General features: G+C 45.9%; 1 protein-coding gene across 1 annotated transcript in view; it reads left to right on the forward strand.

The window, feature by feature from the left end:
- PAXBP1 (PAX3 and PAX7 binding protein 1) overlaps positions 1–13,630 on the forward strand; it is a 58,999-nt gene that overhangs the window by 35,517 nt on the left and 9,852 nt on the right. The window contains exons 10-14 of the mRNA XM_068270476.1: positions 1,067–1,182; positions 4,817–5,016; positions 7,665–7,809; positions 9,107–9,228; positions 13,198–13,274. Of these exons, the coding sequence (XP_068126577.1) occupies positions 1,067–1,182; positions 4,817–5,016; positions 7,665–7,809; positions 9,107–9,228; positions 13,198–13,274 (660 nt within the window). The remainder of the gene's footprint in view (positions 1–1,066; positions 1,183–4,816; positions 5,017–7,664; positions 7,810–9,106; positions 9,229–13,197; positions 13,275–13,630) is intronic.

Raw genomic sequence — 13,630 nt, forward strand, 5'->3', positions numbered from 1 at the left:
CGCCAGCTGTGTTAAATTTCAAAATGTAAATCGGGGAGAGAAGAGATTTTACAATGGTCAAACACTGACTAAATATGTTATGAATATTGTATTAAAAAAAAAAACACACAAAAAACAGCTATTTAATTTCAATACAGTTCTTCCTTAACCACTTGAGGACCCACCCTTTACCCCCCCTTAAGGACCAGCGCTGTTTTAGCTGATCTGTGCAGCCCCCAGCACAGATCAGGGTGCAGGCAGAGCGACCAGATCGCCCCCCTTTTTTTCCCCACTAGGGGGATGATGTGCAGGGGGGGGGTCTGATCGCTCCTGCCTGCCTGGGTGTTGGGGGGGGGGGGGGCACCTCAAAGCCCCCCTCCGCGGCGAAATTCTTCCTCTCCTACCTGGCCCCCCCCCGGTGATCCTGGCTGCACAGGACGCTATCCGTCCTGTGCAGCCAGTGACAGGACGTCCCCTGTCACATGGCGGCGATCCCCGGCCGCTGATTGGCCGGGGATCGCCGATCTGCCTTACGGCGCTGCTGCGCAGCAGCGCCGTACAATGTAAACAAAGCGGATTATTTCCGCTTGTGTTTACATTTAGCCTGCGAGCCGCGATCGGCGGCCCGCAGGCTATTCACAGAGCCCCCCGCCGTGAATTGACAGGAAGCAGCCGCTCGCGCGAGCGGCTGCTTCCTGATTAATTAGCCTGCAGCCTGTGCCGCAGAACTGCGTCGCTGGTCCTGCAGCTGCCAATTTGCCGACGCGCGGTATGAGTGCGCGGTCGGCAAGTGGTTAATAATATAGCTTTGTAATTGGGTGATTCCCCCTAGTCCAGGTTCTGTTTTGCCGTCAGGTTCCCTCCTACGTCCCCAGAAGCCTTTCTGTTGATGCCCCAACTTCTGTTGGATGTGCCCCTCTTCAGACATTTCGGTGGAATTTTGGCCCATAAATCACCCATAACACTGAGATAAGCATAACTGCACTGCTAGGTTTAGCCAGGAGTTTGTTGTGGTCAACCACTCTGGTAAAAACTCACAGGCTTGAACCGGCGCTGAGCCAACAAATTGCATTTGCTCTTGTTTTAGAGCACGGCGGAGACAAGCTCGGGAGATAACTAGCAAGATGGCTGAACACCTTGAAGGTCTGTCCAGTGATGACGAAGAGACGTCCACCGACATAACCAACTTCAACATGGAGAAAGGTGAGTTTCTTCTCCCAGCGCAGTGAGTAAAAATCATATTTATCTCCGTTCTGACACATCGCATCAACTGAAGTGAGAGGGATATGGAGGCTGCCATATTTATTTCCCTATAAGCAATACCAGTTGCGTGACTGTCCTGCTGATCCTCTGCCTCTAATACGTTTATCCATAGCCCCTGAACAAGCATGCAGCAGATCAGGTGCCTCTGACATTGTCAGATCTGACAAGATTAGCTGCATGCTTGTTTCTGGTGTAATTCAGACACTACTGCAGCCAAATAGATCAGCAGGGCTGCCAGGCAACTGGTGTTGTTTTAAAGGAAATAAATGTCAGCCTCCATATTATTCTCTACAGTTCTCCTTTAAGGTACAGTCATAGCTTTAAGCAATGTGTATTCAATATCAGTACTAGCGATGGCCAGTGCCTACATGCAAATAATTCATGCTTGCATGCAGATTTCATGCAACTTGGTGTTGGACTAATCAAATGTCCTTTCTGCAGTTTTGATTGGTCCAGATTCAAGTTGCATTCAGTTAGCACTAAATTTCTATGCAAGATGGAATTATTTGCATCCCGTTGACCATCTTTAATCAGAACCCACATCAGATTTGTGCTGCAGTCTCCATTTCCCTTGTGCTAAGGAAATGCATGTAAAGTGCAATTCAAGGCCGTCATAGAGTAATACATCTCTTTGAGTCCTATGGGAGAAAAGCGCTTTACAAATGTTATTGTATTGTACTATTGTATCTCTTTTATTAAAGGGAACCTGAAGAGAGAAGAATATGGAGGCTTCCATATGTATTTCCTTTTAAATAATTCCAGTTGCCTGGCAGCCCTGATCTCTTTGGCTGCAGTAGTGTCCGAATCACACCAGAAACAAGCATGCAGCTAATCCAGTCAGACTTCAGTCAAACATCTGATCTGCATGCTTGTTCAGGGTCTTGGGCTAAAAGTATTGGAAGCAGAGTATCAGCATGGCATCAAGGCAGTTTGCATTGTTTAACCCCCCTGGTGGTCTATTAAACACCGCCAGGGGGCAGCTCAGCAGTTTTTTTTTTTGTTGTTTTTTTTTAAATCATGTAGCGAGCCTAGGGCCATCCCCCCCACCCTCTTCGGTCGCCTCCGGCGATAAAGCCCGTCCGGAAATCCCGTTCTGAACAGGTTTTCCATTAGGGCTTCCCCCATTGCCATGGCGATGGGCAGGATGACGTCGCGACATCAAAGGGAGTCCCTATCCACCCCTCAGCGCTGCCTGGCACTGATTGGCCGGGCAGTGCATGGGGTCTGGGGGGGGCGCGGCGGGTAGCGGCGGCGATCGGAGTGCACACGCAGCTAGCAAAGTGCTAGCTGCGTGTAGCAAAAAAAAAAAAAAAAAGCTAATCGGCCCAGCAGGGCCTGAGAAATCCTCCTGCGCGGCTTACCCCGGGGTTACCGCCAGGACGGTTAAAAGGAAAAAAAGTCACCATCCATTTCCTTCTCACTTCAGTTTTTCTTTAAACCATTTTATTAAAAGCCAATGCAGAATTTCAGCAGAGCCATATACATCAATTTAAAAAAAAAAAAATCACCCTGTGGAAAGCATTAAAGCGGATCCAAGATGAAAAACTATCTATAACAAGTAACTTGTCTATATACCTTATCTAAAGTTTAGTTTACACAGCATATCTAGCTGCAAACAGCTTCAACATTTTATGATTATTTATTCCTGTGATACAATGAGGGCAGCCATGTTCTGTCACATTTTTCAGGCTGAGGGCTGGAGATGCTATCAGCTTGCCTGTGTGTAAACTCAGTCCCCTCTCCTCCTTGCTCCTCCCCTCTGCCTCTGAAATCTCTGTCTAGTAATCTCCTCCTCCTCCTGCCCAGACTGAGCTCCCATAAGCCCTTGCTACAGTGCCAAGGCACTGTGAAAAGCTGTGGGTGAGGCTTGTTTAGTTTAAAGGGAATTGGACTATAAAAGCAAAAAAAAAAGGTTTTTGGCTTGAGGAATGCCCTATAAACCATATGAAAGGAACACAATTATGCAATGAGTAAAAGTTTTTATCTTGGATCCACTTTAAGGACATTGGCATTCTTGAATCAAATAGCTTTGTAATTGCAGGTAGCAGAGACAATGTGTCTCTATAGAAGTTTAGGTCTTTGAGCTCCATCCCTTGTCTGTTGAAATGCTGAGGAGCTAAAAGTTCATTTCTGAGTTGACTTGATTGTAACAAGAATGCTTTACTTGAAACTTCTGTGCTATGGGCTGAGAACCAGGGCAGGAGGGTGCCAGGTGAAGGAGCTGGGAGTAGGGAGGTCTGTGAGCAGGAAGTCGAGGGTGGAAGAAATTGAGTGAAGAAACTTGAGAGGATGTAGGCTGAGAATTGGACGGAAGAACTCAATTGGAGGAGCTGGATATGAATGAAGCTGTGGGCTGAAGATCAACACAGAAGGGAGCCGGCTAGAGGAGTTGACAGGCCTATGGGCTGGGAATCGGGTGACGGAGATGCTGAGGGCTGTGGGGAGTTTCAGTTTTGTGTTAGACATATAGGAATAGTGAGGCAGGGTGTCACCAAAGTTTGTTAGGTGTACAGTAACCCCACTGAAAGAAGCTTGAGAACCTCTGAGGAAGATGAAACAGATGCCCAGTCATTTCTCATGTTGACCATAAAGGTTGATTGGTTGACCATCATTAGATACTGCATGGGCTTTTCTATTTTCAGATTCTAGAACCTTTGAAGACCTATTAAAGGGAACCTGAAGCAAAAAGTATACAGAGGCTGCCATATTTATTTCCATTTAAACAATACCTGTTGCCCAGCAGCCCTGCTGAACTATTTGACTGCAGTAGTGTCTGAATCACACACATGAAACAAGCATGCAGCTAATTTTGTCAGATTTGACAAAAATGTCAAACACCTGATATGCTGCATGCTTGTTCAGGGTTTAGTGCTAAAAGTATTAGAGACAGAAGATCAGCAGGACAGCCAGGTAACTGGTGTTGCTTAAAAGGAAATACTGTATATTCTGGTGTATAAGACTACTCTTTAACCTTTGAAAATCTTCTGAAAAGTCAGGGGTCGTCTTATACGCCGGGTGTCATTGATGCCGGGTGACACGCCCTATCCTGTTACCGCCTCTCAGATCTCGCTGCTGAGGACTGTAGTGAGCGGCACAGGCGCACATGTGTGAGATCTGAAAGGCAGAGGAGGAGGTAAATAGGATACAAGGGCGGGTCAGAAGGGTGAAAGAGGCGTGTGTTATGGGCACAGCGTGCTCTATTCTTACATACCGCTCTGATAAACAGGTAGACAAGGAGAGCTGACCAATCCACTTAGGGGAGAGGGAGAGTTGACCAATTACCTATATACTGGTTGAAGGAGGGGTAGTCTTATACAGTGAGTATATCCCAAACTGTATTTTAACTGGAAAAGTTGGGGGGTCGTCTTATATGCCAGAATATATGGTAAATATGGCAGCCTCCATATCCCTCTCACTTCTTAAGTGACTTAACTGTTAATACATCAGTAGCTGTTAATGGTCTGTAAAGCATGGAGCTTGTACTGTAGTAAAGAGTGGAGTTTTTCCATCAAAGTTGAAGGCATATTCTTTATTGTATGGGTGTCTGAAATTGTTTTTTTTTTTTTGCCCCCAGATCGGATTGTGAAAGAGGCCGGCAGAGTATTTGAAGATGCTCTGGAAAATTTTCATTCTATTGATTGTATTAAAAATCAGTTTGAATCCTGGCGATCCAAATATTATAGCACTTATAGAGATGCCTATATTGGTCTTTGTTTACCGAAGCTGATCAGCCCTCTTGTGCGACTACAGCTTTTAACTTGGAACCCATTAGAGGTAAGTAGTGAGTATGCACTGAAATCTGACGGGAGGACATTCCTCCCTCTCTTGCTTCCTATTCCATTCTCTGTCAAAACAAAGGTGCATTTTCCACTGCAAAATGCAATCCAGTCACAACTTTTGCAGCTTGTGCTTCTGTCTTTTGTGTGATTTGTATTTTTGTGTATGCAATTGTGATGTTCAGTAGATTGACTACAAAAATGCATGTTAGCGGTTTGAAGGAAGCAGTTTTTCTTTGATTCTATACACTGAAAGTGTGCAAAAGATTGCACTGGCTCCAAAGGCAACACTTTTGACTAATCTTAACCACTTAAGGACCGGGCTGTGTTTTAAAGATCTGTGCTGCGTGGGCTCTGCAGCCCGCAGCACAGATGATCGTGAATAGGGCGATCAGACTCCCCCCCCCCCCCCCCCCTTTTTTTCCCCACTAGGGGGATGACCTGCTGGGGGGGGGGGTCTGATCGCCGCCGCTCTGTGTGGCCGAGCGGGGGGGCTCCTCAAAGCCCCCCTCCGTAGCGGTTTCCATCCTCCCTACCTCTTCCTGCCTCTCGCTTAGGCTCTGATGTGCGCAGGACGGATATACATCCAGCGCATTGTAGGATAGGCTTCAGCCTATCAAATGATGGCGATCCCCGGCCATCGCCGATCTGCCCTACGGCGCTGCGGCGCAGTAGCGCCGTATGATGTAAACAGTGGGGATTTCTTCCCTGCGTGTTTACATTTTAGCCGCGATCGGCGGCTCTCCGGCTGTTCACGGAGACACCCTCCGTGAACTGACATGGAAAGGACGCTCAAGCAGCCGTTTCCATTGTAACCCACTTAAGACCTGCTGACGCCTATGGGCGTTAGCTGGTCGTTAAGTGGTTAACCACCCTGGCGTTCTGATTATATCGCCAGGGTGGCTGCGGGAGGGTTTTTTTTGAATAAAAAAAAAACTATTTCATGCAGCCAACTGAAAGTTGGCTGCATGAAAGCCCACTAGAGGGCGCTCCGGAGGCGATCTTCCGATCGCCTCCGGCGCCCAGAATAAACAAGGAAGGCCGCAATAAGCGGCCTTCCTTGTTTTGCTTATATCGTCGCCATAGCGACGAGCGGAGTGACGTCATCGACGTCAGCCGACGTCCTGACGTCAGCCGCCTCCGATCCAGCCCTTAGCGCTGGCCGGAACTTTTTGTTCCGGCTACGCTGGGCTCAGGCGGCTGGGGGGACCCTCTTTCGCCGCTGCTCGCGGCGAATCGCCGCAGAGCGGCGGCGATCAGGCAGCACACGCGGCTGGCAAAGTGCCGGCTGCGTGTGCTGCTTTTTATTTGATTAAAATCGGCCCAGCAGGGCCTGAGCGGCGACCTCCGGCGGTGTTGGACGAGCTCAGCTCGTCCAGACCGCTCAGGTGGTTAATCCATAAACATTGCCATCAAAAGGATTTATACAACCCTGTGGCTTCCTCCAGCCCCCTGTAGGCCACAGGCTCCCTTGGTGTCCGTCTTGTCTCATACGCTCTCCCACAGTCAGTCCCGGTAGTCGGGGACTAATGCGCAGCCTCATTGGTCCTGTTCCCGTGGCCCTGAGCATTCTGCGCTGTGCGGTTAAAGGCTTGTAACTGTGCAGGCACAGAATGCACCCGGCCACAGAAACCGTGCAGTAGTAGTCCCTGACTCTGCCAGCAGCGGAACCGACAGGAACAGACGGACACAGAGTGAGCCCTCAGACTACAGGGGACTTTTATTTGGACACACACTGCCTTAGACCATGACAGAGGAAGTGACTAGACAACATGAAATGGCATGTTTTTATGGGAGCATCACACAGGAAATCACATAGAACAGCGTTTTGTCTGTTATATTTCTCCTATCCTTTTAACATTAGTGCAAAAGCTCAATGGCAGCAGGCCAGACATTTGCACTTTGGCCTACGTTGGATTGCATTAATGGAAACCTTACTGCAGTTTACATTATGTTGCCCAGTATTGTTGTGTTCTGTGGATTTCAAACGACCCACAAAGTGTGTACAGTGCAAAATAAAACACTTTAGTTTGGCTTATAGTGGAGCTGAAGTCCTATACTGTAAGTAAGCAGTTCAGCGTAACTTCTACTACTGTAACTGGCAGTTTGAAGCTCCTGCAATGTTGCATACATAAAATATATTCATAGATTTTTAAACAATAATACAAAACTGTTTATTTACTTGTTTGCAGGGGGTACTTTTTTAGTTTCTGCACTTGAGGTTAAAGTAAACCAGAGATGTCAAATGCTAAAGATTTTATATTTACCTTTGGCTTCCGCCAACCCCATAAGTTTGTCTCAACCCCATAAGAGTCCCACTCTGTCCTCCTGCGGTCTGCCGTTCAGCTGCAATCAGCCCCGATAACTGGCTCAGATGCAACAGCCCGGGTCTACTGTGCATGGGCGGGAGATCCGTGCATGTGCAGAAGACCCAGACTGGACCCGACTGAGCCAGTTATCGGAGCTGATCGCGGCTGAACGGCAGACAGCGGGAAAGACGGAATGGGACTCATATGAGATTATGGGGTTGGAGGAAGCCCTGGGTAAGTATCAAATCTTTAGCATTTGACGTCTCTGGTTTACTTTAATGTACCATAACTTTTGTTCAGCTATATAAGGTGCATTCTTTGCTTTTGTGTTTTTTAGCCCAATTGCCGTGATTTTGAAAGCATGATGTGGTTTGAGTCATTACTGTTTTACGGGTGTGATGCAAAAGGAGAGGACAAGGAAGATGCCGATATTGCTTTAATACCCTCCATTGTGGAAAAGGTCATTCTCCCCAAGATAGCAGGTATGCGGAGATTTATTTCTGATCAGTGTGGATGGTGGAAAGGAATGTTGTATAGCTGTTTACTCCTTAGATGCAGTCTTCTTCCTGAATATAGATAAACACAATGATGGCTTAAAGCCAATGGGTACCGTTTCTAAAAACAAAAAGTCAGATACTCACCTAAGGAGAGGGAAGGCTCGGACCTAATGAGCCTTCCCTCTCCTCTCCCGGTGCCCTCGGTGCTGCGCTGGCTCCCCCGTTCGCGTCCGCCGCCGCAGGGACTTCGGAGGTCTTCGGGAGCACTCGGGCTTCCGAAGACGGGCCGCTCCATACTACGTACGCGCGAGCGCGTCATAGAGGGCACTCGCGCATGCGTAGTATGGAGCGGCTGCGTCATCGGGAGCCCGAGTGCTCCCGAAGCCTTCCGAAAGCTCCCTTCGGCATGCGGAAGTGGCAGTATTTGACCGAACTGGTCGAATACTGCCATGCGGGATCCTGCGCGGGACCGGGCACCGGAAGAGGAGAGGGAAGGCTCATTAGGACCGAGCCTTCCCTCTCCTTAGGTGAGTATCTGACTTTTTGTTTTTAAAAACGGTAAACATTCACTTTAAGGTGGCCATACAACAATTTTGCGTCCCATTGACATTGAATTGGATGACATTTTGGTGCTGCAACAAGCATGCCGATTCACCTGTCAAATGTATCTTTTGAGCAAGATGAAAAATCTGGGCCTAACGTGGTCAATCGTGTGCACAGCGGAAAGGGTGTGCAATGTCGAGACACGGAATGAACATGATGAAATTACCTGACCACTGTACACCCCCCCTTTCCGAATGTTAATGGGCCCTTCCCCCGGTGCCTGTGCATTAAAATCTCACCTGCTCCAGCTGCCATGAGTGTCCAGCGCCTGCTTCCTACATTTGCATCCCATGTGTGACATCACACGCACTACGGCAATCACATGGGGTGAGAATGGGGAAGAAGGAGCAGCTGGACACTTATGGTGGCTGGACAGGTGAGAGAATTTAATGCTCAGGCTCTGGGGGGGGGGGGGGGGGGGGGTCACATCAACATTTTGGGGGGGCAGCAGTGGATGCAGCATCACAAGGCCGATTTCCGAGAGGTTTCATTCAAAAAACAGATCGAGAATCAGCCTGCAGTGTATGGACGGCCAACAGATCTCTCTCTGATCAGAGAGAGATCTATCTCTTGGTCGATCTGCCCATCATTGCTATATGTATGGGCACCTTCAGAGTACGAGCAGGCAGATTAATCCGTCAATGATTCTTATGTGTTCTGTTTGTCATTTGCTCCACAGCTCTGGCTGAGAACGTGTGGGACCCCTTTTCATCAACGCAGACGAACAGGCTGGCGGCAGTGATGCAGAAGCTGATAAATGGATATCCCAGTGTTGTGAATTCCGATAATAAGAACACCGAGGTATAAATAACATCCAGTACCAGAACACGGTGTTTCCTCTGCTAGCTCAGAGGGGAGAGTCAAGATGCATAACAGATGCTTCCCATTACCCGCAGCATCATTCATGCAGCTCTTCATTGTTTATTAAGTTTCAGCTCTTAGTACAACAGGTTGTTCCCAGAACACTGGATCTAATAAAGTGAGAGATGTGTAACCGATTGCTTTTATTGCTACATAAGCTCGTGTACCTTAGAGGGAGTTTTATTAAGCGGTAGCATAAGACTTTGATTAATAATGCAATCTACTTTTAATACTGATTTGTCTTCTGTAGCTTAGTACAAACTGATTTGTCTTCTGTAGCTTAGTACAAGAGTATCTCCTACCAGTGCTCACATTGCAAAAATAACTAAGTAGGAGTTGTTCCCCTTCTGATTTTTTTTTTTATACGATCTGATTTTTTTATTCCGATTTTAAAAAAAACGTAGCGGCATGCAGTACTTTTTTCCGCGGAATCGCATGTAGTGTGCAAGAGGCCTGACTCTGTATTTTTAAATGTTCTCACATGAATAGAGGGTGTATTATAAGCACAGGTAGAAGCAGAATATATCTCGGCCCACACTATGAGGCACCTGCCGACCACACAACACAATCTCTTAGCAGTCTTTGCGAAGGCCATGGCAGTTTTTCAGGAAGGGGTGTGGCTATCCAATGAAACCTGGATTTTATGGCTTGGAAGGGGTCAGTTTTTAGACTTTCTTTCTTGCTAAGTTCTGCTGCCTTTGCTGATAGTGTGGGTTTTATTTTTTATACTAGAGGTCTGCATGAGGTACATTTATAAATTAGAATATCTGTAAATTTAAAAAGTAAAAAAACAAAACGGATACTTGCCTCAGGAGGGGGGAAGCCTCTGGATCCTAATAAGGCTTCCCCCATCATCTTTAGCCAGCGATCCAGCGCAGAAACCCCTGAACGGTCCACAGCAATAATAATCGGGCTCCAGAACCATAGTAATCCAGCGGAGTGCCACGCAGGCGCACTAGAGGCTTACCGCTTGGGCTGTGGTGGAAATAGCCGAGTCCAGTTGGGTCCACTTTACTGCATAGGCTCAGCCGTCTCGTGCCTGCACAGAGGAGTGGAGGCGATCAGACTTGGCTATTTCTGGCGGAGCCTGGGCAGTAAGCCTCTAGTGTGCGATGCGCCGCTGGATTATTATTGTTCTGAAGCCCTATGACGTCTACGCCTGCATGAGGCAGCGAAAAAACCCTTTTTGGCTGACTTTTGGGGGTCTCACCGCTGGAATGGGGCTGCAGAGATGAGGGAACCCTCTTTAGGATCCAGAGGCTTCCCCCTACTAAAGTAGGTACTCCCTAGGGGCTCTTTTTTTTTCCATTCAGGTACGTTAAAGTGTATCCCTATTCACAAAAATAAACCATTATTTCTCTCTGTATTGCCAAGCTACAAATCTAGTAGCCTTACCTGCTTCTTGCTATCCCTCAATACTTATATAGAAGTTCTCTAAAGACAATAGGCTGCACCCCCAGTAGTTATATTTATCGTACTTTATTAGTATACAATTATGCAACAAGAGAGAAGCTAAAACCATTCAAGGTCTCCAGGTGACCATACAACCTGCCCACAGTAATTATCTCCTGTACCTGCACTGTGATCCTAAATGAGAATCCGGACCCAGATCAGAATTATTAGACAATGCTAAGTAATACATTAGAGCAACTTATAGAGGGACTAGTAGACCTAAGCCTGTTTAAAAACGGGCTCTAGGTCTGTGTTTAAACCCCCTCCCCTCTCACCCTCCCGGGACCGCCGCCACTGACGCACAGTCACGCATGCCCGCGCGGCCCCCTGCCTTTACTGCTCCTGTCCAACGGCTGTCCCTGCGCCACATGCGCAGTAGCACGCAGGGACACACACACTGACATGGGACGCAGAGACAAAGGGGTTTTATTATAGAGGCTTGGTGTGTAAAGTGCATACTGGGCAGTGGGCACTTCATTCCAGTCTCTCCAGTCCAGTATCTGCTGCGCATGCAAGACTTGCACATGCCCAGTATGTACTTAAGCAAGGCAAACCTAGCTTTCAATGGTGACAGAAAATCTCATATTAGTCTGCACTTAGAACAACTGAATTGAGAAGTGTATGGAAGCTGCCATATTTGTCCTTTTTAACCACTTTACCCCCGCGCGTACGTATTTCTCCGCCCCTTTTTCCATCCTTTAAAAACCAGGGACGGAGAAACACGTACTTTCCGCGTTCCCGACGCTGTCCGCGCTCCCGCTCGTAAACACGCCGCCCGCCGCTAGTAAAACCGCCGCCGCCCGCTCGCCCGGAGATCAATGAACGGGAAAATCCATTCCCGTTCGTTGATCTAAGCCCCACAATGACCCGCTGCTCTCCTATGGGCAGCGCGATCATTGTGAGAAGAAACTCACGTGTCCAGCCTCCTTATTCTTCCTCCAAGCTTCCGGAAGGAGGCTTGGAGGTCGCAATAAAGCAAAAAGTTACTGTGGCCATCTTGTGGCCAAATAGTAAACTACACCCTACACATTTTTCACATACAAATAAATGACTTTTACACAAAAAATTAACTCATTACCTCCCACACTCCCCATTTTTTTTTTTTTGTAATTAAAAAAAAATTCAAAAATTTACAATAAAAAAAAATACATAATTAGTTACCTTAGGGACTGAACTTTTTAAATATTTAAGTCAAGAGGGTATAACACTGTTACTTTATAAACTATGGGCTTGTAATTAGGGATGGACGCAAAACTGAAAAAAATGCACCTTTATTTCCAAATGAAATATTGGCGCCAAACATTGTGATAGGGACATAATTTAAACGGTTTTATAACCGGGACAAAAGGGCACATAAATTTCATGGGTTTTAATTACAGTAGCATGCATTATTTAAAAACTATAATGGCCGAAAACTGAAAAATAATTTTTTTTTTCCCCACATTTTTCCTATTTTCCCATTAAAACACATTTAGAAAAAAATAATTCTTGGCATAATGTCCCACCTAAAGAAAGCCTAATTGGTGGCGGAAAAAACAAGATATAGTTCATTTCATTGCGATAAGTAATGATGAAGTTATAGACGAATGAATGGAAGGAGCGCTGAAAGGTGAAAATTGCTCTGGTGGTCAGGGGGTAAAACCCCTCAGTGGTGAAGTGGTTAAGCAATACCATGTGCCTTGCAGCCATGCTTGTCTATTTGGCTGCAGTAGTGTTGAATCACACCAGAAACAAGCTTGCAGCTAATCTTGTCAGATCTGACAATAATGTCAGAAGCACCTGATCAGCTGCATGCTTGTTCAGGGTCTATGGCTTAAAAGTATTAGAGGCAAAAGATCAGCAAGATAGTCAGGCAACTGGTATTGCTTAAATGGAAATAAATGTCAGCTTCCATATACTTCTCACTTCAGGTGTCCTTTAAAGAGACACTAAAGCAAAAAAAAAAAAAAATGGTATAATGAATTGGTTGTGTAGTACGGATAATTACTAGAACATTAGCAAATAAAATATTCTCATATTTTTATTTTCAGTTATATAGTGTTTTTTATAACATTGCATCATTCTCTAATATTTGCAGTTTACACACTACTCAGCATTCTAAATGATTTTACAGAGCAGGCAAGTGAACTTTTGAACCCTTCTCTGCAGGAAAACAAACAATGCAGTTAGACAGTTGAGATAACAAGCTTCAGAAGACAGAGCTCTCTGCGACTTTGAAAGTCGTGGAGCTCAATGGCACTTTTGCATAGATAACTGGAGTTTCTTAACTCTTCCTGTACTGGAAACAATATTAGACTTATGTCTCTGCTCCTAATGTTTTATTTCTTAGCTGTATTACACATACAAATCATTAGATCATACATTTTTTGCTTCAGTGTCTTTTTAAATTCATTATTATTTACCTTATGGTTATTTTGAGAGTCGTTCCCTTCATCTGATGTTTCATTTATTTTATAGGCACTACTAAAAGCATTGTTAATGAGAATGAGGAGGACCTTGGACGATGATGTCTTCATGCCTCTATATCCTAAAAAGTAAGACTGTGTTCTATCTAAAGTGCTTTATTTCTATTAGGACAGGTGGCCCCTTACTTACAAAGGTTCCATTCCAAGAGATTGTAAGTTGAGTCCTACACATACTGGTACTTGTTGATAAATTTACTTTTGGATCAATTTGAACCATTTTTGGTTGTTTTGTGTTTCAATGTGCTTTAAACCTATTTCAGCTTATATTATACTAATAATAAAAATAGCACCGTATATTCTACACATGAGGATAGCAGTATGTTGTTAGGGAAATGAGATGCAAAACAATGTTGTTATCTATGACTAGGTAGGTAACCACGATTCTTCTTTATAAACGTTACCCCAGCCGGTGTCAGGCTTATTAC

Source organism: Hyperolius riggenbachi, chromosome 2 (genome assembly GCF_040937935.1).
Source record: "Hyperolius riggenbachi isolate aHypRig1 chromosome 2, aHypRig1.pri, whole genome shotgun sequence".
NCBI lineage: Eukaryota > Metazoa > Chordata > Amphibia > Anura > Hyperoliidae > Hyperolius > Hyperolius riggenbachi.